The following is a 27739-nucleotide window of genomic DNA, read 5'->3' as shown; positions in this document are numbered from 1 at the left end:
AAAGCAGCAAGGACATGGAGAGGACCGAGAGCATCTGGAGGCTATGCTGAGTGGGCTGATCTCCATGGTAACAACTGGCCTTCCAGAAATTAGCTTCACTAGTCAGAAGTTAGGAAGAAGAAAGAGAATTGTCTGTGCATTAAGTTCTATAGATAGCAGGTAAGTTCCACCACAATGATACACATACATAACCGTTAGAACTTACAGTCAGACCTTACCTATAAACAAAAAATGCATCATGACCAGGGAGTATCAACAGACATGTGCAGTGAGGTAATAGAAACATAGGAAGCAATTTAATGCATTCAGACTCTCAAACCTATTCTCCCAATCAATTAAAAAAAAGGCACAGGAAGAAATCATTTACCTCCCACACTCCTACCTGGGGTGTTTAAGAACATAAGCAATGAATTGGGACATCAGGTCCTTCGAGCCTGTTCCTCCATTCATGGGGACGAGAGCGCAGTGTAATGAGCTTTTCAGTTTTGTGTGGGGAGCAAGAGAGTGTTAATACTCTGAGGTTTTTAAGAGCACCTGAATTGGTTAATTGTTATTTAATGACAGTTATTAATTGTTTAGAGTTCCTTGTGTTTTTTCTCAAACAAATTGCTCTTTGTAATGCAGTTTCCTGGTGCTTTCTGTTTAAACCTATTCAGTTTATTTTGATAGGTTTGGGGACTCCATATTATTTAAGTGGATGCCTGAGTAGTGCTAACCACAGGGTCCTAGTTTTAAAAATGTTACGTCTCATGATGTCACTGATGTTCTGTTGGAATTCTGATGAATAAGCTCTGGTCACCATCTCTACATTGGGAATCTGTCTTTCCTCTGCACTTGGGCTCCGACATTGCCAGCGTGCACAGTGACAGCTTAGTGTAACACTCTTGCAGCGACCTGGGTTCAATTCAACCACTATGTATAAAGAGTTTATCTATTCTCCTCATGACCACATGGGTGTCCTCTGGGTGCTCTAGTTTCCTCTAAGTTCCAAACTTGTATGGGCTAGTAGGTTAAAATGGTCACCTAGGTGTAATTGGGTGGCATAGCTGAAAGGGCCTGTTACCATCCTGTATCTATAAATTTAAAAAAAGATAAAACTGTCATGGGTGATTTTCTACTTCATTTTCCCAGCACAATCCTCACACCACCTGATCCTCTTAATGTCCAGAAATCTATGGATTTGTGCTTTGATAAGCTCTGTGGCTGAGTCTCCACAGCCACCTGGACCAGAAACTTCCAAAGACTCAGCAGCCACTTAGAGAAGAAACTTGTCATCTCAGTCCTGAACGTTAGTCCTTAGTCCTTAATCTGAAACCGTGTTCTGATCCTGGAACTCAGATGAGGGACATGTCTTTCTTCCATCGACCACTAAGCTCATTAAGTAATTTGTATGTTTCAACAGGATCTTTGCTCCTCACTTCAAACTTAAGAGACTGCTGTAGTAACCTACTCAATCTGTCCTCACACGGCCAATCCACTAGTCTACATTGGTCAAATGTTAATACAAGGGGGCATAACTTCAATGTTTGGAAAAATAGTGGCCAGCACAACGCTTTACAGTCCCAGCAACCCGGGTTCAATTCCGCCACTACCTGAAAGGAGTTTGTATGTTCTCTCCATAACAATGTGTGTTTTCTCCGGGTGCTGCGGTTTCCTCCTACTGTCCAAAGATATACTGTTTGGTAGGCTAATTGGTCATTGTAAGTTGTCCCATGATTAGGTGAGGATTGAATTGGTGATTGCTGGGTTGTGTAGCTCCAAGTGCTGGCTGTACCTCAATAAAAAATAAGATAAAAAAACAATTGGACTGAGCAAATCCTACAAGTATTCATGAAAGCGAAATCCTGTTTGACTATTCTGCAGGTCCAGAATAGACATGAAAAGGAACCAGTGAACGTGGTAGTTTTGGAAGGTGTTGTACAACATCCTGCATATGGAGGTATCAGCAATGTTAAAGGACCTGCAAATGGAGATAACATATTAGCAAAGACTTAGAATAATTAATCAAACAGAAGGCAATGGGTTTGGCCAGCTATAAGCAATGCGCACAAAATGCTGGAGGAACTCAACAAGTCAGGCAACATCTACAGAGGGAATAAACAATTGACATTTTTGGGCAAGTCCTTTCATCAGGACTGGAAAGGGAGGGGGAGGAAGCCAGAATTAGAAGATGGGTGGGGGGGGGGGAAGAAAGAGTTCAAACTGGCAGGTAATAGTTAAGGCCAGGTGAGGGGGGAAGATGGGTGGATGGGGGAGGGAGGCTTGAAGTAAGAATGCGGGCAGTGACAGGTGGAAGAAGTTAAGGGCCATAGAGGAAGGAATCTAATAAGCGAGGATAGTAGACCATGGAAGAAAAGGAAGGGGAACCAGAGGGAGGTGATGGACAGGTGAGGAGAAGAGAAGGGGCAACCAGAATGAGGAATGGCAAAAGAGAGAAGAGGAAGAAATTACTGGAAATGAGAGAAACTGATGGTCATGCCATCAGATTGGAGGCTCCCCAGATGGAAAATAAGGTGTTTCTCCTTCAACCTATGTTTGGCCACTTCATGGCAGTAGAGGAGGCCACATCAGAATGGGAATGAAAAGTCAACTTGTAGTGAGTAGTCACCTGGAGATTTGGTATGCTTTGAGCAGTTGAATATTTCTCTGATCTTTGGCCACCAAAGATCAATGGTTTGGCTCAGGCAGAATATATCAGATTCTCAAGTTTAGCAATGATACAAAGCTAGGTGGTAATGTGAGTAGGACAGAGGTTGTTAGGAGGCTTTCATGGATTATAGGCACTGAGTGATGGGGTGAGAACATGCTCAGTGAAACCTAATCTAAACAAATGTAAAGCTATTCTTCTTGGTGTATATAACAAAGTAGAGCATTTGTTAATTAGTGAGAGATTGGAGGTGTAAAGTTCAAAGAGACCCAGGTGTACTTGTGCACATGTCACTAAAGACAAACATTCAAGTGTCATTTTAGTCTTTATTATAAGAAGGTTTGAATACAAGATTAAAGAAATATAGGTTTTAGTGAGACCACTGCATCCAGTTTTGTGCTTCTTTGTTTGGGAATTGTCAGATATGAGACATCTCTTAGCAGTTACAGAAAAGGGATAACAAAACAAGAAACCACCAATGTTAATCATAAACTTTTCGAAACGTAAGAGCAGTAATCAGTTTTGAAATCAAAAGATGTTTACAGAGCACTGGCTGCTGGCTGTTCAAGATATGGTTTTTAAACGTACAAAAACACAAGACATTCCTGACTGACATCAGTGTCAGATCTATGTTAATTGACCTATATCAAACAAAGCACTTACAACATAAGTTACTTTGCACCCTTCTTCTAGAGATGAAGTGGGGATGCCGGACAAGACTAAATGTTGTAGCTTAGCATATTAAACATAGACATAGGCATACATATTCTACCAGGAGTTGGGACACAAACTGCTGACACAAAGTTCAACACCATTGTACCTGTTGAAAGTGTATTGAGTCACCTTCTGTTACTATTGTCCTTAAGAGTGTAATGTTTTGATGTACTGAGTTTGTGAGACTCTACTGACAGGATCTCCAAGAGGATGTTTGCTTGTCATGATGAATAAAGATTTCAGATCCACTGGTTTCATAGAATAGTGTAGCATGATAGAAACCCTTCAGCTCTCAATGTCCTGACACATTAACCTACTCCAAGACCAATCTAACCCTTCTTTACCACATAGCCCTCCATTTTTCTTTTATCCATGTGCCTTGCTAGGAGTCTCTTATTGCCCCTATTGTATCTTCCTTGACCACCACCCTAGTAGCATGTTTCAGGTACCTGCGTTTCAGGTACCTCTGTGTTTAAAAAAATCATACCTCTGGCATTTCCTCTATACTTCCCTCCAAGCACATTAAAATTGTGCCTCATGTGCTTTCTTCTGTGAAGGTCTCAAAATGACAGCCACTCAGGACCATGAAGACATTTCCTTACAAAGAAGCTAGTGGCTTTTTGGAATTCTGGGGAGGTTCATTTGCTGAGTACATTCAAGGCAAAGATGGATGGAGTTTTGTATATTAAGAAAATTAAGGGATATGGAGTTAATTCAGAAAAATGGAGCCAAGGTAAAAGATCAACCATGATCTTTTGAAATGGTAGACTCCCTGTCCAACAGGTTTTTCCTCTTTATCTTTGCAAACAGCTCCCCTTAATATCTCAAGAAAATTTAAACTGCAGGGGATATTTCAGTTTATGTAACTTATCCTTGAGGGTGAATGCTAATGAATTCAGACCCCATAGATTCTTAGCAATCAAAAGTCTATTACTGTCTCATTTGGAATTGCAGAGTGCCTGCTGACATTTAGATATACAAAAGTAATTCCAGGCATTTTGTTCATGACCAATAGTGCCATGGCTGTTTAATAGCAAGTAACTTGGTGACACAGTAGTGTAGGAGTTATCGTAATGCTTTACAGCACCAGCTGTAAGATTGCGATACAATTCCCACCGCTGTTTGTATGTGACCATGTGGGTTTCCTCCGAATGCTCTGGTTTCCACCCCAAAATTTCAAAGACATGCAGGTTAATCAGTTGCGAGCATCCTATGTTAGTGCCAGAAGTGTGACAGTGCTCGCGGGCTGTCCCCAGTGCATCCTTGACGCAAACACTGCATTCTGCTGTGTGATTTGATGTTTCAATGGACATGTGACAAAATAAGCTTATCTTTGTTTCATTCCTGACATACTACTGGGTTTAGAGCATACTGTCAATTATACTCCAAAGTTAATTTACTTAGAAAAAGGTATTGTCTAAAAAATTGATTGAAATGCAATTTCCTGTGCCATGTAAATGAGAAGCTCTTTATTTTTCTAGAGTGAAGCATGACAATGACCACTTTTTCGGGCATCTTCTTTCATTGTAAAAATTCAACAAGAACCACATATTATCCTAACAGAATTTTTACAGCAGGGTTTTGTTCCCTATGCAATACTCTGGTTTTACCAGGTGCAACTTCTGAAATTAGTGGAGATCTTAGCTTCCATCCTTCTGACATCCAGCTCAGATTCAGATTTAGATTTACTGTATTTATCACATGTACATTGAAGCAAACAGTGAAATGTGTTGTTTGCATTAACAACCAACACACCCAAGAATGTGCTGGGGGCAGCCCGTAAGTGTTGCCACCCATTCCTGCGCCAACACAGCTTGCCCACAATTCTCAGCAGAACAACACAGAACACAACAAGCAACAAAGCAGTAACAACAGCAAAGTAGGCCCTGTTCCTCCCCAGGATGGGCTGTGTTAGGCCTCCAGGCTCCAGTAGATTCATGGCTTTGGACGCGGAGATTTGCGGGCTTGGTGTCCGGCGATCAGGCCTTCACTTCTGGACTTTCGATTGACCTTCAGGCTTCAGTCTTTGGTATCGACCTGGGATTCGCTGATGACGATGAATGAGGGCCCTGGATGCAGACCCGAACTCCAGGCCTCAAGCACCACACTTACCAGTGAAGGGATCCCAAACACTAGGCCTCAAACTCTGGTTTCACTGATTTGCATACCCAGAGGCTCAGAATCGCTCATGCCTCTTGCCCGCAAGGAACTCTGATCCTGGAACCCGCCAGCATTTTACTGCCCCTGCGGGGGTGGAGGAATGAGGTGGGGGTACCAACCCTCATTCATGCTGATCTGCTGGCCTGACATCTGATCACGCCTACATCACTGGCCTTCAAATGCGGGGCAGAGGCATCGATGCCAACCTGCCCCTAAATCCTAATCTGACCTTTAACACTCCTCTGTCCCCAAAAACGTCCCAACAAGCCTTTAAAAAAAACCAATTGTCTGAGCCATAGTCTCCCAGTACTCATTTGATCTGATGTCCTAACTCTTTGATCTACTATCAGCACACCTCTCTCTAAGCTAAGGGTTCTCAACCTGGGGTCCATGGACCCCTTGCTCAATGGCTTTGGTCCATTGCATAAAAACAAGTTTGTAATCCCTACGCTATCAATTAACATTGCCGTCCTGATTCCACCTGTACACAGACCTGTGAACGTCAACCTTTCTGAACCCAGCTTTGGGGTATCAGGCACCATAACTTCAAACTCAAAGTTGTGCAGTTTCTGGTTAGTGGCATCCAAAACCCTTACTTTATACTAGAACTTCTAGATCAGTTTGTTGCGGTGGTGGAAGCTAAAGTTAAGAAGACGTCTCATAGCCAGTGCCTGCATGACCAAATCCAAGTCTGCTGGAGGCTGAAGAAGTTGGCTTGCCTTGGGGTTAGAGGATCGTGTATGTACACGCTTTGCTGTTGATGGTTTTTTATTTTTGCTGGTTGTTGTTCTGCTCGGTTGTGTTCTGTGTTGCTCTGCCAGACATTTGGGCCACGCTTTGCTGGCCATCGAATGTATGGTGACATCTTTAGGCTATCCCAAGTGCACCTTCGAGCATGTTGCATGTCAAGGCAATTGATGCATTTCACTGTATGCGTGATAAACTTGAATCTTGATCTTGATATTAAATTTTGAAACTACACAACCTTCTTTCATTGGAAGTGTTGCAACTTCTACAGAAAAATGCAATGAATGAAGCATGGTTATGTCTAGTATTTCTACCAAAGTGTCCAGTGACCTTGACCAACAAGGAATTATGTAATCATTCCTCTCTGACTGAGAATAGTATCATCATTGGCAACCTTGCAGTTATTAATTGAGCTGACATCTAATGTTGTTTGTGGCACAGAGTATATATGTTTTTTGATTATTGTTTCCTGAAGGGAGATGCATTGGAGGAGGGGTGCACGAGGGGGAAAGGCAGAGCGAGGGAGTAGGGCAGTTCCCTCGACATTATGGATCAATATCCCGTACTTCATCACAGAGAGACTATGAAGAGAGTAAACAGGAAGACCTTGTATGTTTTTTTATTTTTACACAAGACGAATGACGTTGGGAGTTGGTGCAATAAGGGCGTTGTTTGCTAGAAGCTTTCTCAGAACGTCAGCGGCTCCTCACGCTCACCATTCAATACTATTCTTTAACACCCTTCATTTTCTTCGGTTCCCCATGTCAGTTAAGTTAACCTTTGCACAGGGCTGAGGTGCAGACTGAACACTGGTCTGGTTGCACTTTCTCTATGACTTGCTGATGAAAACAAAAACCAACCCAGGTAATAGAATGATAGGGAGCACAACATGGTCCAGGCCCTTCAGCCCATCAAGCCCACACTGACCTTCAAACAGCCACTTACATTGATCCTACACTAATCCCACTTTACTCTCCCTACATTCCCCTCGGATTCTGCCAGCCACCAAGGACAATTTACAGCAGCCAGTTAACCTAAATCCTCATATGTCTTTGGCATGCTCAGGGAAATTGGAGCACTCAGAAAAAAAAAACTTACATAGTCACAGGGAGAATGTGCGAGCAGCATGTATGCAGCACCAGAGATCAGACTGAACCCAGCTCACTGGACTTTTATGCCTGCGATGCCGCGGCAAGAAAGATTTCCGTTGCATGTACTTGACAATGAACTCAGCTTGATTTGACCTTTAACTCAGTGAACACTCTTCGCATAGACAGGTTACATGTGCCTTGAGCACATTATACACAAAATGTAGTATCATACACGGACTATAATGTAGATTCTCATCCCACGCACCCAAACATTTGCATTTCCCACATATAGTTCATTGCATCCACTTTCACTGCTGTCTATCATGGGTTTGGGCTGCCGCACTTACACCAGAAGCCTAGGTTGTTCCGAGATTAATGATTAGTATTATTTGCCACATTGAAGCGTACAGCGAAATGCGTCATTTGTGTCAGCGACCAACACGGTCCGAGGACGTTCTGGGGGGGCAGCCTGCAAGTTTTGCCGTGCCTCTGGTGCCAACATAGCATGCCTACAGCTTACTACCCATTTGTCATTCGAATATGGGAGGAACTCTGAGCATCTGGAGGAAATCCGCGCGATCACAAGGAGAATGTACAACACTCCTTACAGACTGCAGTGTGAGTTGAACCGCAATGGCTGGCGCTGTGAAGCATTTTGCTAACTGCTGTGCTACCACGCTAGCATTTCATGATGTGTGCTGGCAACAGCTGAACCCAGGGGCGAAGGAACGACAGAATCACATGTAGTGTCACGGTATACGCTGGCAATGACTGGACCCAGGTGCGGAGGAATGACAGGCTCCCACTTAGAAACAGAAACAAGAGCTTTCTCATAGGAATTTCAACATCGGTGGAACATTCCAATCCAGAACATCAGTGGCTCACCTGAGCAACACTGCAAGACAAATTATTCTAGAAACACAATGACCCCATGATAAGCACTAGTTGGGAGTCCTCTTTAAATAATGATAATACATGGAAGACCTGTGCACTTGACAAGATTACAAAGAAAGCACAAGGGCTTAATGGCTCTGGAAGAAGAAGAAGGATAGCTCTTAACTCAGCAGTGGAGTCATTGGGGCACCACCATGATGGTGTTTTCGTAGCAAGCTATTCTTGTTTTTACGAGGCTGATTTGCTAGCTTGACGCTCAACCGGACTTGAATTCGAACTCAGGAACCTTCGCCCCGGAGTCCGGCGCTGATATTACTGCGCCACCAAGCCGGACTAATGACTCTAGAGAAGGTAATAATTAACGTATATAGGTGCACAAGCCTTGCAGGGCTCAAGACACACCATCCATGTTGATCCATGGACACAAGTTCAATGAAATTCATAATGTCTCAGGAATCCATGAAACTTCTGAGCTGCTGTTAAAACCCACCTGAAATCTGCCATCCTCACCAGATATGTTCTGTGCAGACTCTAGATTCACCCCCATGACAGTCCCTCAATTTCAGGGGCAATTAGGGGCGGAAAATAAATGCCAACGTTTTCAGCATATTGAATGAACAGATAAATACAAGACTATGATGGCCAGAAGTTCTGCCTCAGGTTTGGGTCCCTGAAACAGAACAGACCAGCATTTACAAATAGTCCACACCAAATCCCTATGACTGGTGCTGGAGTTTCCTGGGCCAGCATCTCTTGTTCTGCACATCACCGTCCTACAACGACCCATGACGGACCTGCATCTCCCTTACCAAAGAGAAAAGTCTTTCTTCTCCATTCACAAACAAGAGAAAATCTGCAGATGCAAGAAATCCAAGCAACACACACAAAATGCTGGAGGAACTCAGCAGGCTAGGCAGTATTTTTGGAAAAGAGTATAGTCGACGGTTTGGGCTGAGACCCTTCACCAGAACTGGAGAAAAAAAGACGAGGGGTCAGAGTAATAAGATGGTAGGAGGGAGGAAAACACACGGTGATAGGTGAAACTGGAAGGGGCGAACTGGTGAAGGAAAGAGCTGGGAAGTTGATTGGTGAAAGAGATACAAGGCTGGAGAAGGGGGAATCTGATAAGGGAGGACAAGGCCATGGAGAAAAGAAAAAGAGGAGGAGTACCAGAGGGAGGTGATGGGCAGATAAGGAGATAAGGTGAGAGAGGGAAATAGGAATGGGCAACAGTGAACAGAGTGGACCATTAATGGAAGTTCGAGAAATCAATGTTCATGCCATTAGTCCATGGCCTCCTCTGCTGAGTCCACAGTCAGGTTGGAGGAGCAATACCTTATATTCTGTCTGGGTAGCTTCCAACCTGATGACATAAACATCATCTCCCTCTGGCGCTCCTCCTCCTTCAGTAAATGTACTTGTGTTCTGGAGCAACAAACACAAAATGGAAGAGCACAGCAGATCAGGCAGCATCTGTGGAAAGGAATAAAGAGAGAGAGGAGAAATGGGCTAAACATTCTATATCTGAATGCACGAAGTGTCAGAAATAAGGTGGATGAGCTTGAAGCTCAGGTGCGAATGGGTAACTATGATGTTGTTGGGATAATGGAGACATGGCTGCAGGGGGATCAGACCTGGGAAATGAAAGTACAAGGGTATACGTGCTATCATAGGGACAGAAATGTGGGGCGGGGTGGCCCTGTTGGTGAGGAATGAGATTCAGTCCTTTGCAAGGGGGGACATAGGATCAGGAGAAGTGGAGTCTGTGTGGATAGAATTGAGGAACAGTAAGGGCAAAAGGACCCTAATGGGTGTTGTCTATAGGCCACCAAACAGTAGCATGGATATTGGGTGCAAGTTGAATAGGGAGTTAACATTGGCATGGAGCAAAGGTAATGTCGCAGTAGTTATGGGGGATTTCAACATGCAGGTGAACTTGGAAAATCAGGTCGGTGCTGGACCCCAGGATAGGGAGTTAGTGGAGTGCCTAAGGGATACATTCTTGGAACAGCTTGTACGAGAGCCGACCAGGGACAAGGCTATTCTGGATTTAGTGTTATGTAATGAACAGGATTTGATAAGCGATCTTGAAGTAAAGGAGCCATTAGGAGGTAGTGATCATAATATGATAAGTTTTTATCTGCAATTTGAGAAGGATAAGGGCAGCTCGGAGGTGTCAGTGTTGCAGTTGAACAGGGGAGACTATGGAGCCATGAGGGAGGAGCTGGCCAAAGTTAACTGGACAGATATCCTAGCAGAAAAGACAGTGGAACAGCAATGGCAGGTATTCTTGGGAATAATGCACAAGGTGCAAAATCAGTTCATCCCCCGGAAACAGGGGTCAACAGTGCCTTAGTCCTCTTCAGGTCTACCACCAGCTCCTTAGTCTTTTTCACATTAAGCTGCAGATGATTCTGCTCACACCATGTGTCAAAGTTTCCCACTGTCGCCCTGTACTGAGCTTCATCTCCCTTGCTGATGCATCCAACTTTGGCAGAGTCATCAGAAAACTTCTGAAGATGGCAAGACTCTGTGCAGTAGTTGAAGTCCAAGGTGTAGATGGTGAAGAGAAAGGGAGACAGGACAGTCCCCCGTGGAGCCCCAGTGCTGCTGACCATTCTCTGACACACAGTGTTGCAAGCGCATGTACTATGGTCTGCCTGTCAGGTAATCAATAATCCATGACACCAGGGAAGCACCCACCTGCATCACTGTCAGCTTCTCACCCAGCAGAGCAGGGCAGATAGTGTTGAACGCACTGGAGAAGTCAAAAAACATGACCCTCACAGTGCTCGCCGGCTTGTACTGATTGATGCAACATTACCTCTTGGCTCCTAAATTCAATTCCACGATTGATGAAGGCCAATACACTATACGCCTTCTTAACCACAGAGTCAACCTGCACAGCTGCTTTGAGCGTCCTGTGGACTTGGACCCCAAGGTCCCTCCAATCCTCCACACTACCAAGAATTTTACCATTAATAATATATTCTGCCATCATATTTGACCTATCAAAATGGACCACCTCTCACTTATCTGGGTTGAACTCCATCTGCCACTTCTCAGCCCAGTTTTGCATCCTATCAATGTCCTTCTGTAACCTCTGACAGCCCTCCACACAATCCACAACACCCCCAACTTTTGTGTCATCACAAATTTACTAACCCATCCCTCCACTTCCTCATCCAGGTCATTTATAAAAATCACGAAGAGAAGGGATCCTAGAACAGATTTCTGAGGCACACCACCGGTCACCAGCCTCCAAGCAGAATATGACCCATCTAAAACCACTCTTTGCCTTCCGTGGCAAGCCAATTCTGGATCCACAAAGCAATGTCCCCATGAATCCCGTGCCTCCTTACTTTCTCAATAAGCTTTGCATGGGGTACCTTATCAAATGCCTTGCTGAAATCCATATACACTACATCTATTGCTCTACCTTCATCAATGTGTTTAGCCACATCCTGCAAAAAATTCAATCAGGCTTGTAATTCACGACTTGCCTTTGACAAAGCCATGCTGACTATTCCTAATCACGTTATGCCTCTCCAAGTGTTCGTAAATCCTGCCTCTCAGGATCTTCTTTGTCACATGGTGCGAGCAGAATCATCTGCAGCTTAATGTGAAAAAGACTAAGGAGCTGGTGGTGGACCTGAGGAGGGCTAAGGCACTGGTGACCCCTGTTTCCATCCAAGAGGTCAGTGTGGACATGGTGGAGGATTACAAATACCTGGGGTTATGAATTGACAATAAACTGGACTGGTCAAAGTACACTGAGGTTGTCTACAAGAAGGGGCAGAGCCGTCTCTATTTCCTGAGGAGACTGAGGTCCTTTAACATCTGCCGGACGATGCTGAGGATGTTCTATGAGGCTGTGGTGGCCAGTGCTATCATATTTGCTGTTGTGTGCTGGGGCAGCAGGCTGAGGGTAGCAGACACCAACAGAATCTACAAACTCATTCGTAAGGCCAGTGATGTTGTGAGGGTGGTACTGGACTCTCTGACAGTGGTGTCTGAAAAGAGGATGCTGTCCAAGTTGAATGCCATCTTGGACAATGACTCCCATCCACTCCATAATGTACTGGTTAGGCACAGGAGTACATTCAGCCAGAGACTCATTCCACCGAGATGTAACACTGAGCGTCATAGGAAGTCATTCCTACCTGTGGCCATCAAACTTTACAACTCCTCCCTCGGAGTGTCAGACACCCTGACCCAATAGGCTGGTCCTGGACTTATTTCCACTTGGCATGGTTCACATATTATTTAATTATTTATGGTTTTATATTGCTATATTTCTACACTATTCTTGGTGCAGCTGTAATGAAACCCAATTTCCCTCGGAACCAATAAAGTATGTCTGTCTGTCTGATATAGGACCCTGGTCAGACCCCACTTGGAGTACTGTGCTCAGTTCTGGTCGCCTCACTATAGGAAGGATGTGGAAACCATAGAAAGGGTGCAGAGGAGATTTACAAGGATATTGCCTGGATTGGGAAGCATGCCTTATGAGAATAGGTTGAGTGAACTTGGCCTTTTCTGTTTGGAGTGACGGAGGATGAGAGGTGACCTGATAGAGGTGTATAAGATGATGAGAAACATTGATTGTGTGGATAGTTAGAGGCTTCTTCCCAGGGCTGAAATAGCTAGCATGAGAAGGTCCTTGAAAGTAAGTATAGAGCATACATCAGGGGTAAGTTTTTATGCAGAGAGTGGTGAGTGCCTGGAATAGGCTGCCAGCGACAGTGGTGGAGGCGAATACGAAGAGACTCCTGAATAGGTGCATGGAACTTAGAAGAATAGAGGGCTATGGGTAAGTCTAGGTAATTTCTAAAGTATGTACAGGTTCAGCACAGCATTGTGGGCAGAAGGGCCTGTATTATGCTGTAGATTTTCTATGTTTCTATGTTTCTACCGGGTCAGGCAACATCTAGGGAGAGGAATAAAAAGTCAACATTTTGGCCTGGAAGAGCTTTGACTGTTTATTCCTCTCTATAGATTCTGCCTGACCTGTTGACTTCCTCAAGCACTTTGTGTGTGTTGCTCAACATTTTCAGCATCTGCATATTGTGTTTACAGTTAGGTTCTAGTATAAGGAGCAAAGATGTTAATACCTGTGCAGCAAGAACCCATTTACAGGAATGTGATAAAGTCTGGATGAACTAGTTTTGCAATTGAGGAATACACATTGACCAGAAGATGATCAACAATTTCCTTCCAGATAGTTGCACCTGATCTTTTACATTCATCTGAGAGCGCTGTCGAAGGTTTCAATTTGATATTGCTCTGAAAGGTAGTGCAGCTGGCAGTAATGTCTTTTCACAGTATTGCCCTGAAGCACCGGGTCTGCTTTTCTGCCAAGCCCCGGGCGTGGGATTTGAACTCATTCTGGGCAGTCAATAGAGTGATGAGCCTGGCATCTGGTGCAAAAGGCAAACTGCTGGAAGAATATCACGAGTCAGGCAACATCTGTGAAGGGAAATGGACAGCTGTCATTTCAGTTCTCGGCGATTCTTGGGTTCCTTCAGCAGATACTGTCTGACCTGCTGAGCTCCTCCAGCAGTTAGTTTTTATCTTCCATTTGAATTCATTTCCAACTCAGGTAGGAGTGCTAACATCGAGCCTCAAAGTGCAGCTGCATGGATTTTAGTAAGGCATTTGACAAGGTTCCACACGGTAGGCTTATTCAGAAAGTCAGAAGGCATGGGATCCAGGGAAGTTTGGCCAGGTGGATTCAGAATTGGCTTGCCTGTAGAAAGCAGAAGGTCATGATGGAGGGAGTACATTTGGATTGGAGGGTTGTGACTAGTGGTGTCCCACAAGGATCGGTTCTGGAACCTCTACTTTTTGTGATTTTTATTAACGACCTGGATGTGGGGGTAGATGGGTAGGTTGGCAAGTTTGCAGATGACACAAAGGTTGGTGGTGTTGTGAATAGTGTAGAGGATTGTCAAAGGTTGCAGAGAGACATTGATAGGATGCAGAAGTGGGCTGAGAAGTGGCAGATGGAGTTCAACCCGGAGAAGTGTGAGATGGTACACTTTGGAAGGACAAACTCCAAGGCAGAGTACAAAGTAAATGGCAGGATACTTGGAAGTGTGGAGGAGCAGAGGGATCTGGGGGTACATGTCCACAGGTCCCTGAAAGTTGTCTCACAGGTAGACAGGGTAGTTAAGAAAGCTTACGGGGTGTTAGCTTTCATAAGTCAAGGGATAGAGTTTAAGAGTCGCAAGGTAATGATACAGCTCTATAAAACTTTGGTTAGGCCACACTTGGAGTACTGTGTCCAGTTCTGGTCACTTCACTATAGGAAGGATGTGGAAGCATTGGAAAGGGTACAGAGGAGATTTACCAGGATGCTGCCTGGTTTAGAGAGTATGCATTATGATCAGAGATTAGGGGAGCTAGGGCTTTACTGTTTGGAGAGAAGGAGGGTGAGAGGAGACTCGATAGAGGTATACAAGATATTAAGAGGAATAGATAGAGTGGACAGCCAGTGCCTCTTCCCAGGGCACCACTGCTCGATACAAGACAACATGGCTTTAAGGTAAGGGGAGGGAAGTTCAAGGGGGATATTAGAGGAGGGTTTTTTATTCAGAGAGTGGTTGGTGCATGGAATGCACTGCCTGAGCCAGTGGTGGAGGCAGATACACTTGTGAAATTTAAGAGACTACTAGACAGATATATGGAGGAATTTAAGGTGGGGCGGTTATATGGGAGGCAGGGTTTAAGGGTCGGCACAACATTGTGGGCTGAAGAGCCTGTATTGTGCTGTACTATTCTATGTTCTATGTACCTCTAATAAAGTGGATCACTACACTGTATACTTAATGGCATCTTGGAAAAATCCCTACAGGAAAGAAATATCTTTCCAGAGAAAGTCAGCAGCGAACAGGTTAAGCTGGACAGGGGGTTGTTTCTATCCTGAACGGTGCAGCTGCATGAAGTTCATGTGCAAGGACTACGAGTCTTATCAGTCCTTTCGGTCTGTCTTGTCATCCTGGGTGGAGTAGACTGTTCACAACAAGTCTGCTTGCAACTTCTGTAATTTGAAGAGACCATGTGTGCAGTCAGAGCAGCTGTGGTGAGTGGAGGCTGCTGAAATGTCAGCACAGAGTGTGTAGCAGCTCAGATCATGAAACAAAGAGTTGTCAGTATTACTGTGGTAAGTTCAACTTTCCCTATGATTGTACTAAATAACTACAAGTAAAATTATTGTTGCTTTGACTTTACAGCATTTCACTTGTCAGAAAGAACTTAAATTGATTTAAGCTCTGTTACCTGTGAATTCAACCTCTTTGCACTGATAGGCACCAGTGACATAATTAAGTCTATATCCAAGTTTTAAGAAAAAAATTATGTATAGTTTAAATTTTTTAAAAAAATTTTAGACTTTCTTTGCACATACTGAAACAAAAAAATCCATGTTACCATCATGAATATATGAGTTGTAAAAACGTGGTTTTGTTATGTGGAAATATGTCAGAATGGAGAAATAGTGCAAAAAAAGGAAAGGACTTGCAGATGCAAAGAATCTTTTACAGACTTGAGACAGCTCAAAGCACTTTACAGCCAATGAAGTTCTTTGCATGTATACAGAGAGTTGGAATGACTCCAGGTGATTAGTGCACACCGAGCCCCCAGTGAACCCTGGTGCAGCAAATGCCATGTCATCTGTTTCAGAGATTAGGTTGAGAGTCATTTAATGCCCAGGGCAATGGGGATGGCTTCCCTGGTCTGCTTTTAAAATATTGTCGTGGATCTGACCCATCCAGCTGAGAGTGCAGGCATGGTCTTAGCTTAGGGCAAGTTCTTTTGGCCACGGTGGGAATTTTTATCATTGGGCTGAAACACTAACGTAAGATGCTGGAGTGGGATTTCCGTGTATGACAATATAATTCAAAGGTATGGGTCCTGTGTAGGTGTCCTTCCATTTTCCCCAGCATCTTGTACTCTACCTCCTTTACTTTTCACTCTCTGGATTCACTATCATCCCAACTTGATTCCTTCCTCATTTCTTCAACCTCTGTTTTCCTCTCTTTCCTTTTTGTGCCTCTCCTTTCCTTTCTCTGATTCTGTCCTATCCCTTTCATTTCTCCAGTCCATCTCCCTGCTTTTCTTGTTTCTCTGATCTCCTTCTACCTCCCCTCCCCACATCATCAACCCACCCCACACACTGTCCCTTCTTCCTACCCATTCTCTTCATGTCTCTCTCTTTCTCTCTCTCACACACACCCACACACAGACACATGTATGAATGTATGTATCTTTCTATTCTCTGCATAATGTCTAGGGCAACCTCTCTGAACAGGGCATTTCGATATTTGTTACTGAGCTAAAGGGCGTAGTGCAAAATGAAGGAGGGAGAATGAACTTGTCAATAAGTAGAGGTGTGATAAGTGGTAAATGCAGAGGTTAAGTAAGTGAGTCAGAGGTGAATATAAAACCGTTCACACCCAAGAGCACAGATAATCTGAGAGTCATCTAGTTTAATCAGTTTGCTGAACTGTAGGCTATTTGTTTTTTTTGCGACGTCAGCTAGATATATTTTATTCCATTGCCATGATCTAAAATAAAGCCAAAATAAAATGGGTGTGTGGGGTTTCTGGCATTTCATGTGCCCATCCCACTATTTTCAACTATGGTGCAAGCTCCTGTCTCCACCATCCTTTCAGACCGTGAGCTCAAATCCCACCAGCTCTTGAATGGACCATTTTCCCTCAACTACTCTCCAATCCTAATCCCTACTTTAATTTGCTGTCGCCGTTGTTAGTGAGATCAGATTGATCCACCGCTACCTCTGTAAACGTAGGGATCCACTCTACCTGCTCACTCTGCTGACAGATTTCCGTACAGTACCACAAACGCTGGTGGGTCACAAAGCTGTGAGAGCTTGGGAGCGTGCCAGGATGATGATCAGTGCTGCGTTAGTACAGGGCCAGCGAGTGAACAATGAAAATTCTTGCGCTGAAATGTAAGACAAATGAAAGGGAGAAAGAGAGAAAGCTGAGGGAGGGCCTCCCTTCCCTTGCCTGTTTTGTGTAGACCTAGAAATGATGCATATCTGGGGGAGGAATGTGTTCCTCTGACACCCGGCACACAGCAGAAATTCTGATGCAAGAAGTTAAAGCGTACAAATGAAGTGACCAAACAGTTTCGCCAAGTTACAGCTATTGTTAAAGAGGAAGTTGAACTGTGCAATGAAACCTGACTGCTTGTGCTTCCAACCTGCCAGTCATGACAGCAGCGTGCACAACGGAGTGCCGGTCTCTTGTTTTGTCAGAGCTTATAGTTGAAAAGTGCAGAAATAGAACTGTCAAAGCATTTTGTGCGTGTTCTCTTAAAGCATTGCTACTCAGTCACCCAGTCATTGCAACATTTTTATTCTGGCCGTTTTCAGATGGAATAATATCAGGATTATTCCTAGATGCCTCACTGGGAGACTCACTAATCCGAAGGTAGTGGGTTCAAATCCCACTCCAGGGACAAGAGCGCAGATCTACACTGACAGAGATGGAGAGAGCTGTAGACGCTCGGATACTGTTAAGGGACGTGATATTTTGCACACAGAAGGAATGAGAGATAAGGGGAACAGGGAGGCGAGTGGTATCTAAGTCAAAAGGCAAACATAATCGAACTGGATGTTTGAAAATTTTCAGAAATATTTCTTTACTTTCCTCTAAATGCGGGCAAAAAAACCACTTTGTTAATAAATTAACTTTGACTTTGAATAATGGGGTGATTTTGAGAGGCAGAGTAACTACTGCTCCTACTTTATTATATTGGGTGTATTACACATTAGAACCAAGGCTGGGGAACATATTGTATAAATTCAAACAATTTCTTTCTTTAAGTTTGTATGTCTCCCATGCATTTTATTTATCTTTCTCTGCTACAAGAAGCAGCTTCATGACACCCCTTCACTGGGTCAAAATGATTCCCTTGAGTGCCATGCGGTAAACTATATTTACAACATCTTAAAACACACATGCGCCTGTTTCTTCATGTTCTTGATGCTTTCGTGGTTTATACGCAGCTCAATGTATAACAGGGCTTGAAAGCAAATTTAGTTTTCTTGCAGTAAGTCTGTGTTCAAAAGTATGGATGATATCGTCAACAAAAAGACCAAAGAGGCTTTGTTTACAAGAGCAGTAAGTGATATTTTGAGTGCTTCAAACATAATAGGGTCACTCCAACAATGGTGCCACTAAGGAATTGGTATTGACTGCCTACGTAGGAAAGATTCTGTGTTTCTATAGCCCCTTTTCTAATATTCCAAAGCAGTTTGCAGCCAGAGATGTACTGCTGAAACATCATAACTGCTGTAATGCAGGAAGGTAGGCAGGCAGTTCGTGTACAGCGAGTTTCCACAAACAGCATCATTATAACGATTACATTATCTGTGATGTTGAGTGGGGGAGGGGGGGAAATATTGGCCAAGGCTCTGGGGAAAGCTCTTTAACAGTGCGATAGTTCTGATGAGCGGGCAGAAAGGCCTTGCGTTAACGCTTTGTGCACGGTTCCCTCGGGGCTGCCCTGGTGCTTCCTTATCGTCGTCATTAGCGCTCAGCAGGTCAGGCAGCGGCTGTGGAGAGAGAGGCCAATTTATTGTTTCGCTTCAATTAACTTATACCAGGCGTCGTTGCGTGGACGAAGTCACCAAAGAAAAGTACTGGTAGACATGAAACAGCCTCTTTACTCGACAAAACAAGATACAGCAGGTATCATATGGAGACGCTTCCAATAGAAAGGTCGGCCTGTGCCCAGCACAACACAAATCATATGTGCTAAGGAATGAAGAAAATTCAGGACAATTCAAACAAATCCGTATTTACGATCTTCCCACCGCCACACCCACAACAAGAGTTGATCACTGTCACATCCATGCAAGCGGAATGCTGATTGGACGTGTGCATATGTAGGTGATCAGCTAAGTGGCCGTTTCCTCGTCTGCTTGGTCTGTGAACCTATTCAGAGCGGCATTAAAATCAAATCCACAGTCCATATTCAGATGTGAAGGTTGGAAGCTGAAATCAATTGCTAAATTTAAAAGTGCTAAACCCAAAAATCGCTCTGAAAGATCAGCTGTTTCGCGTCAGGTGTAGCGACAGGAAATTGTGGGGTTGAAAAGGGTGGAGTGCTGTGAAGTAAATGGGTGAGGTACTGGAGTGATGATAATGATAAGAAATGAAATGATACATGGTAGCAGGGAGGTTGAGAGTGGCATAGTAGCACCACACCATTACAGTTACAGATTACGGGTTTATTTTGCTCCAACATTCTCCTCATGATTGTGTGGGTTTCCTCAGGGAACTCTGGTTTCCTCCCATATTCCAAAGACGCATGCATGGGTGTAATTGTGCAGCATGAGCTCGTTGGGCCAGGAAGGCCTTTTACTGTGCTGTAGCTCTAAAATATAAAACAAAAGGGAGGAGAGAAAATTTTCCATTTATATCTCAGAGAGTTTTTGTTAAAATAAACTAAGTTAGGTTTCCTGGAACGCTCATGAATGTTAGAGTAAGCCAGGACAAAGTAGGCTGCTTGATTGGCACCCGTCCTCTCCATCACCGGCATACAAGACTGTGGTGTAGACCAACTCCACGTATGCAAAACAGTTGCTCATCCTGGCTACTCTGGAAGCACTTCCTAAACCTTCCTCCCTCCCCCCCCCCACCATTCTTCTAAACTTCTGTGAGTACAGGCCCAGAGCCATCAACCATTACTCACATATAACCCTTTCATTCCCAGGACCATGCTTGTAAATTTCCTCTGGACCCTCTCCAATGCCAACACGCCCTTTCTTAGATAAAGGGTCCAAAACTGCTCATAATACTCCAAAATGTTGCCTGACCAATGGCTTATAAAGCCTCAGCTTTATCAACTGACCCTCGTCCCTCTCCCAGCCTCCCCTGACCCAACCATCCTTCACCAACTTGATGCCTTTACAATTCCAACAACATAGGCAGGACAAAATTGAATTGTTCTACTGTTGCCACTTGTAGCTTCACTCCCCATGCCCCAGGCTGTAGAATCCCAACCCTAAATCCCCCCCTCTACTTCCTTTTAAGAGATTCTTAAAACTTGCATCTTTAACCCAATGTTTGGCCTCTGATGCCTCCTTATTGGACTGATTTGGAATTTCATCTTAGGAAATACCATTAAACACCATTAAATTTCATACATAAAAAGCTGCCTCACTGCATCAGTGTTTGCACTTTAGGAGCTCTCCAGCCATAGGTTTCCTCTGTTATCGTTGGGTAACCGATCAATCATATATATGAAAAAATCTACTAGGTGCTGTGTACCCTGAGACAGAATGTCAACATTCTGGATGGTGAGAGTATCAACAGCTGAACAATGAATAATACAACCAACATACCAGAACAAAAATTCAACATTAGACCACAATCATGTGAACACTTTAGTTTCTGGTACCAGCACTTGACAACAATTGCACTGACTTTATCTATACAGATATGAGATAATGTTATCAATGAAGCTGGTGATAATGTCCCTCACTTTGCTTGTAGGTTCTTTGAAGTTTGACGCCCCGGGTCAAAGGTCTGCAGGCTCCGTTGGCCACGTGCATTCACTGTTCCTCTGCACCATCGCCTTTCAACAAAATGAAGAACTTCAGTGAATGCATGGCATTGTTTGCCAGGCAGGAAGCAAGCATCATTCTCCAGCACTATAACCACACTGGGAAGCTGGAGAAAAGGCGGCTTCCTGGCGAGGGCGTGGACGTCATCAGAATCATTTTCGTGATCGTCAGTTGCTTCGTTGTCATAGAGAACCTGCTGGTCTTCTTCGCCATCCTGAATAACCGACGCTTCCGGAGCTGGGTTTACTACTGTATTGCCAACATTACCCTCTGCGACCTGTTGACCGGCACCGCCTACATCGTGAACTTGTGCCTATCCGGCGAAAAGACCTTTCAACTCTCGCCTACGCTCTGGTTCCTCAGGGAAGGGGTCCTGTTCTTTGCCCTGGCTGCCTCGACGTTCAGTCTGCTTATCACAGCCATCGAGAGATATGCGACCATGATCAGACCTGTACCATACGCTTCGGCAAACAAAACGTACCGTGTCTACTGTCTGATTGGCTTGTGCTGGCTGCTGGCTTCCCTCATCGGTCTCCTGCCGCTGCTGGGCTGGAACTGCGTGTGCAATTTTGAAGAATGCTCCACCTTGCTGCCTCTGTACTCCAAGAGCTACATCCTCTTCTGTATTGCGATGTTCATCATCATCATCATTGGGATTGTGCTCCTGTACAGTGGCATCTACCACCTGGTCCGCAACAGCGCCAAGTCCGCGTGCAGTAGCAAGAGCAGGCAGAAGTCAGTGCGGCTGCTCAAGACCGTCTTCATGATAGTGGCTGCCTTCGTGGTCTGTTGGAGCCCTCTGTTTGTGCTCCTCCTTCTGGACGTCTTCTGCAACTCACCGCTTTGCATTAAGCTGCACACCATGGAGTGGACTATTACCTTGGCGGTGGTCAACTCGGCCATCAACCCCATCATTTACTCCTTTGGCAGCAAGGACGTGAGACGGGCCATCCTCAGGCTTCTGTGCTTCTGCTTCATCAAGGCCGGCACTCCCTTACCCAACTTCCTGAGCCGCAGCGAGTCGATGCTCGGGGCCTCCACCGACAGTTCCTACAGACTGAGGGAGAGCTTCCGAAATTCAAAAATGATGAGCCCAAAGAAGACCTTGCCCAATCCAGAAGAGAAGCAAATGATTCCAAACGACGCTCCCCCGCATGAACCTCTCCACTAGAATTAGTGACATCATGGCAGCCCAAGCCAGTGAGAGAATTTTCTCAGCCTACCTAATGGCTGTGTATTCCTGGCTCTCTACTGAGCCACAGACTGTTAGGTTCAAGCCTCACTCCAGAATTTTTGGCATGTGTTCCTGGTGACATTATTGAAGGAGCAGTGCCTGAAGGGAGGAACTGCTTTTCGAATCAGATGTTGACTGAAAGGTTGGCTGCTCTTTCAGGTAACAGATACTGAACTTCATCTGTTAATACTCCTGTGAAGAGTTTCGAGAATTTCTTTTCATGACTCCAGTTTTGTTGTTGGAGTAATGCTGTGAAGAATGGGACAGTTCTCTCTGTAAACAAATAAAAAGGCAGAAACAAAAACGGGTAATGCTGGAAGAACTCAGCTACTGAAGTGGCATCAGGGAAGCTATGTCCGCCTTTTTGTTGGCTACGTGGAACAGTTCGTGCTCCAGATCGACTCTGGTAGCGTTCCTCGATTCTCCCTACACTGGAGAATGCATTTGTGCCACTTCCTGCAGCCAAGCTGATCTCATCAGTTTCATCAGCTTTGTCTCCAAATTTCTGCCCTGCCCTCAAATTTACTTGGTTTATTTCTTGCACCTCTCTCCCCTTTCTCAATCTCTCTGTATCCTTCTCTGGTGACAGACTATCTAGTGATAACTTTTACTGACTCTCACAGTTCTCTTGACCATATTTCTTCTCGCCCTGTCAGCTGTGAAGATTTTACTGCCTTTTCTCAGCTCCTCCATCTCCACTGTACCTGTTCTTAGGATGAGGCTTTGCATCCTAGAAGATCTGAGATAAACTTTTTCAAAGAATAGGGATTCCCTTCCACCACATCAATGCTGCCCTCACCTCCATTACCCAAACATAATGGGGAGAGAGTTCTACTTGACCTTGCCTACCAACCCACTATCCTCTATATCCAGCACATCATTCGATGCAACTTCCATCATCTACAATGGAATCTTACCACAAAGCATATCCCCTTCCCCCGCCACGCTCTCCATTACTTTTTCCGTATCCAGCACGTCATCTTCCACTACGTCCGCCATCTTTAATAAGATCCTACCTCCAAATGCTTCTTTACCTCCCCTGTCGCACTCTTCACTTTCTGTGGCAATTACTCTCTCTATGATCCCCTTGTCCCTCCCCACTGATCTCCCTCCTAGCACTTGGAAGCAGTGCTACACCTGCCCCACGCCTCATCTCTCACCACTATCCAGGGCCCCAGTCCTTCCAGGTGCGGTGACACTTCACCTGCGGGATTGTTGGGGTCTGCTGTATCCAGTTCTCCCAGCGCGGCCTCCGATGAGACCTGACGTAGTCTGGGGGATCTGCTTCTTCACTTGCCACAAAAGGCAGGATCCCACGGTGGCCACCCATTTCAAATCGACATCTCATTCTCATTCTGACACGTCAGCTCATAGCCCCTTTACTGGCATGATGAGGCCACACTCAGGATGGAGCAGCAACACCTCATATACCATCTGGGTAAACTCCAACCTGATCACATGAACATCGACTTCTCTAACTTGCAGTAATTTCTCTCCCCTCCACATTCTGTCTTTTCCCATTCCTCATTCTGGCTTCCCTCTTACATCACACCCGTCCCATCACCACCTTTGTGTGATTCTTCCCTTTCTTCCATGTCCCACTATCCTCTTATAATGGATTCCTTCTTCTTCAGCCCTTTATCCCCCTAGACCTATCACCTCCCAGTACCTTGCTTCACTCCTCTTCCTCATCCATTCTTCCTCCACCTCACCTGCCAGCTTGTACTTCTTCCCCTCCCGTCATCCCCGCATATTATTCTGGCTTCTGCCCTCTTCCTTTCTAGTCCTGACGAAGTGACTCGTTCCAAAATGTCAACTGTTTATTCCTCTGCACAGGTGCTACTTGGCTTGTTGAATTTCTCCAGCATTTTGCAGGCTTGTTTCTGCAGAATCTGTAGTGTTTAGAAACCCATTAATGTTTCAGTCCAGTACCCTTCCTCAGATCCCATGCTGAGGCTTAAATCGGTTAATCTCATTGCTTTGCAGAATTCTGCTGCATTATCAATTAACCGACTTTTTTCCCAGCATGACAGCAACAATTTTACTTTAGTGGAGAGACTGAAGATCTGACTGGTGCTGCAAACTCTTGGTACCTCAGAATGCACTGCTATTATGACTTTTTAAAATGTTTTGATAAGATTTTACAGCCAATATTCTCCAATTATTAAAACCAAATGATGGGAATAAATTTTAAGCTGATTGTATCTAAAAAGATTATTGGAAGGTTCTGTAAACCAACATAGCCACATGAGAATATCTTTACTGGACATTGCAAATAATTGTATTAGGATACATTACAGCAGCATTAAAAAAGATTGGCTGTAGATATTGAGCAAACTCTTGTTATTGTAAACAGAAATCTCATTTGTATATAATAGCAATTGCTCTCGGAGATGAGAGGTGCATAGTAGACATATTCATTGGGATGGAGCAATACAAGAGGCTGTTCAGCCCTCAAGCCCCTTCTACCACCTACAGCTGAACCTTTTCCCTGTCTTTGCATGATGACTCTCACTAGCTGACCGACTGGTGTTTCAGAAGCCTGAGCTGTTGAGCAGCATCTCTGGACTTTTCATCATCACTGCTGTGGATGTTGCAACTCCGCTCATTTCAAAATGTGTTTTGACATGAAATGTATGGCTCCACATGGCCACTTGGTAGAGAGAGAGTTGAGAAGCACTTTCAAAGGGGAATTGGTTAAGAAGCTAAATGGAAGAAATTTGCCTAGGTGGGAAGTAGGGGGAATTACTGGAGGGCTTATTCAAAATGGTTAACGTTGAAGGCTAAGTATCTTCTTAGATGTGACTGCCCCTTTACTATGTAACATCTAAAGGGGAAAATCAGTCTTCGGTCATGACTGCAAAGCAGGTGTAATATAATGTGTGGGTGGTTGTATCACTTCCCACATTGAATCCACACCAGATTAAACATGTGGGAGGTGAACACAACTGACGGCTGCTGCTGGAACATATACTTTGCACTTACCCAAAGACATTTTGTCAAGCTCTTGCTTTATAGATGGGATGCTGGAATGCCTGAACCACCTTTAGGCTCTTTACACAGGTGGTCTTAACAATAAATGATATATTGGTCATATAGGAGCCTGGGTTGTATTTATGTGAAAGCTAAACAACCCTTGGTAGTTTCAGCGTTGTGGCTCTCTGAAATACCAGGCTGGAAACTTGAGTTCCATGTTCCCCACGGCATAAAGATTTAACATCCATGGGGAAAACTGGTGAACCAAAATGGGAGGAATAGAAAGCCAAAGAGGGTGAGCCAAGGTGGGTGGGTATTGATAGTGTGGAGCATGAAGAGCAGACAGGCTAAGAGCAAATTGCATATGATAAATTGAGTTACGTATTGAGTCTATAAATTTATTTTGCATTAACAATCATTTTCCTAATTTTGGACATACAAATTTAAATTTGTTTTGCCTTTATGTTAAGAGTTTGAGAGGTCAATTATATTGGTGTTACCTATAGTTCCTTTATTTTGCCTGTTTAAAATTTAGTTTAACAACAAGCATCAGCGCACATAACTGTTCACGAGGGCAAGTCACCACCATATCATCAACATTGGCAACTGTGGTCGGACTGCAAAATTTCAGCTTTCTATGCCCAAAGTGCGAATCATTTTTAAAGAGACTCTGACTTAAGATTTCATAATTTCTACATTGATCCATTTACCTCAGGATGTGCCAATATTATAATGTATGCAAATACAGTGGAGCAGTCAAATGCTGTTCAAGGGTTCATTTATTATATGCAACAATGCAGTTTGATATCACTTGACACTCATGTGCAAACATCTCCTTCGTACGGAGAGCTTCCTTCAAGTGCCACAGTGATCACTTGTGATACTAACAAGATGGATGCATTGTTTATGGCTTATGTGCAGCGGTACAGTATTAAAGAATTATGGCATTTCTGTATTTTCTCCATTAAATGCCATCATATTGTATTAAAACATCTCATTTTTGTCACAATTGTTATCTACTTTGTAAACTGTGAATAAATATTTTTGAACTTAATAAAAAACACTATTGTGTATTTAATAAAAACACAAAATGCTGGCAGAACTCAGCAGGCCAGACAGCATCTATGGGAGGAGGTAGTGACGACGTTTCGGTCCGAAACCCTTCATCAGGAGTGAAGTATGGGATGGTCGAGGGGGGATAAGAAGTGAGGAGGGGGATGAAGTAGAGAGCTGGGAAGTGATAGGCTGAAGGGAAATGGGCTGGGGGGAGGTGGAGAATTATGGGAAATAAAAGAGAAAGAAAGGTAGGACTGGGGGAGATTATAGTGAGGGGGGAAAAGAGAGAGAAAGAGAACCAGACTAAAATTATAGATAGGGATGGTGTAAGGGGGGGGGGGTAGGGGTATCAACGGAGTTGAACGTTCATGCTGGCAGGTAGGAGGCTACCTAGGTGGGAGATAAGGTATTGCTCCATCAACCTGCGTGTGGCCTCATCTTGATGGTAGAGTAGTGGGAGTGGTCTGTGGAATTGAAGTGTGTGGCCACAGGTGTATTTAACCTTGCCTTGTGTGAGTCACTGCAGACATACTCTGTATAATTCTAATTGTTGAGATTCACAGATGATCGGAACATGTGTTGGGTCTCAGTGGGAAAGGTAGTGCACTAAGGAGAGCTGTATGGTGGATGCTGCCATCTTCGATCCCGAGTCTTACCTGAGCAGGAAAAGAGATGTTATCAAATCATTGGTCAGCAGGAACTACATTTCACTGTTCTCCTGCCAGTCATTGTTAATCAGGAACTAATTCTAAAGTAAAGATATTCCAAAGAACTCGGCATAAAAAATCTACACCGACTTTGCATTCTGACGCAGAGAGCATTGTACCATTGTAGGGGTGACCTTTCAGGTGAGATGTTAAATAGAAGGATCATCTTACTATCTTCTGGGCACAAAAGATCTTGCAGCACTATTACAAAGCAGAGCAGAAAAATCATTTCTAGCATCTTAAGCAATAGTTATCATTAAAATTAACATTTGAGAAACAGATTAGATTATCATATTGCTCTTTTGTGGGAAATTGCTGCGAATACATAGGCTGTATTGTTTCTAACACCACCACAATGGGTATGTTGCAAAAACACTTCAAAACAACCTGGGGCTGTGATAGACGATATATAGGTGCAAGTCTTTTTCTCATTAATGTCTGAAAGTGTACAGTATTTTATTTGTGCTGGAGAGTTCAGGAACTAAGTTTTCGACTCCATTCATTATGAAAATATTGAAGCATCAAATTGTCCGATTATCAGTGAAGAGTCTGTTCTCCATTTGCTGCTGGATCTTATGAATGGTTGTGCCTAGGAACCAGTGACAGGAGAGGGTGAGAGGTAGATGGTCAAGTAATGAAAGATTTTGATGACCCCAAACAGATTTAGAACTCTAGATCACAGGTTCCACAGAACTCACCTTTCAAAGGCAGAATTTCATCCAAACCTTTGGACATATGCCCCTAAACCCTTGTGACAGCTTTTACATAAATCTCCATCAAAAAATAGTCATCTGTTTTACTTCAAGATTTTCCCCTTCAGTTCACTGAAATATCCAAGGATCACCAGCAGAGGGTCCAAATCACAGCAGTGGGACTTAATTCCATTTAATGCCCTTTTATTGCTCAGAAGAA

At 44.1% G+C, this 27739-nt stretch overlaps 1 protein-coding gene across 3 annotated transcripts; it reads left to right on the top strand.

Annotated features, from left to right (window-relative positions):
* s1pr4 (sphingosine-1-phosphate receptor 4) lies at positions 1-22037 on the top strand. Of its 3 annotated transcripts, none has more exons than XM_059991252.1 (2): positions 1-159; positions 20784-22037. In XM_059991252.1, exon 2 carries the CDS (start codon positions 20877-20879, stop codon positions 22023-22025), a length of 1149 nt encoding a protein of 382 aa, XP_059847235.1. In that variant the 5' UTR covers positions 1-159; positions 20784-20876; the 3' UTR covers positions 22026-22037. The 3 variants fall into 3 exon arrangements, with proteins under 3 accessions (XP_059847235.1, XP_059847233.1, XP_059847236.1); XM_059991250.1 differs by lacking the exon at positions 1-159 and adding an exon at positions 15318-15418; XM_059991253.1 differs by lacking the exon at positions 1-159 and adding an exon at positions 18236-18404.
* The last annotated feature ends 5702 nt before the right edge of the window (positions 22038-27739 follow it).

The sequence above is a fragment of the Hypanus sabinus genome, chromosome 16 (genome assembly GCF_030144855.1).
Source record: "Hypanus sabinus isolate sHypSab1 chromosome 16, sHypSab1.hap1, whole genome shotgun sequence".
Classification (NCBI taxonomy): Eukaryota; Metazoa; Chordata; class Chondrichthyes; order Myliobatiformes; family Dasyatidae; genus Hypanus; species Hypanus sabinus.
This window is presented reverse-complemented; position numbering and strand designations above follow the sequence as displayed.

Coding starts and splice junctions, on each gene's coding strand:
- s1pr4 (XM_059991252.1), top strand. CDS start 20,877: ATGAAGAACTTCAGTGAATGCATGGCATTGTTTGCCAGGCAGGAAGCA.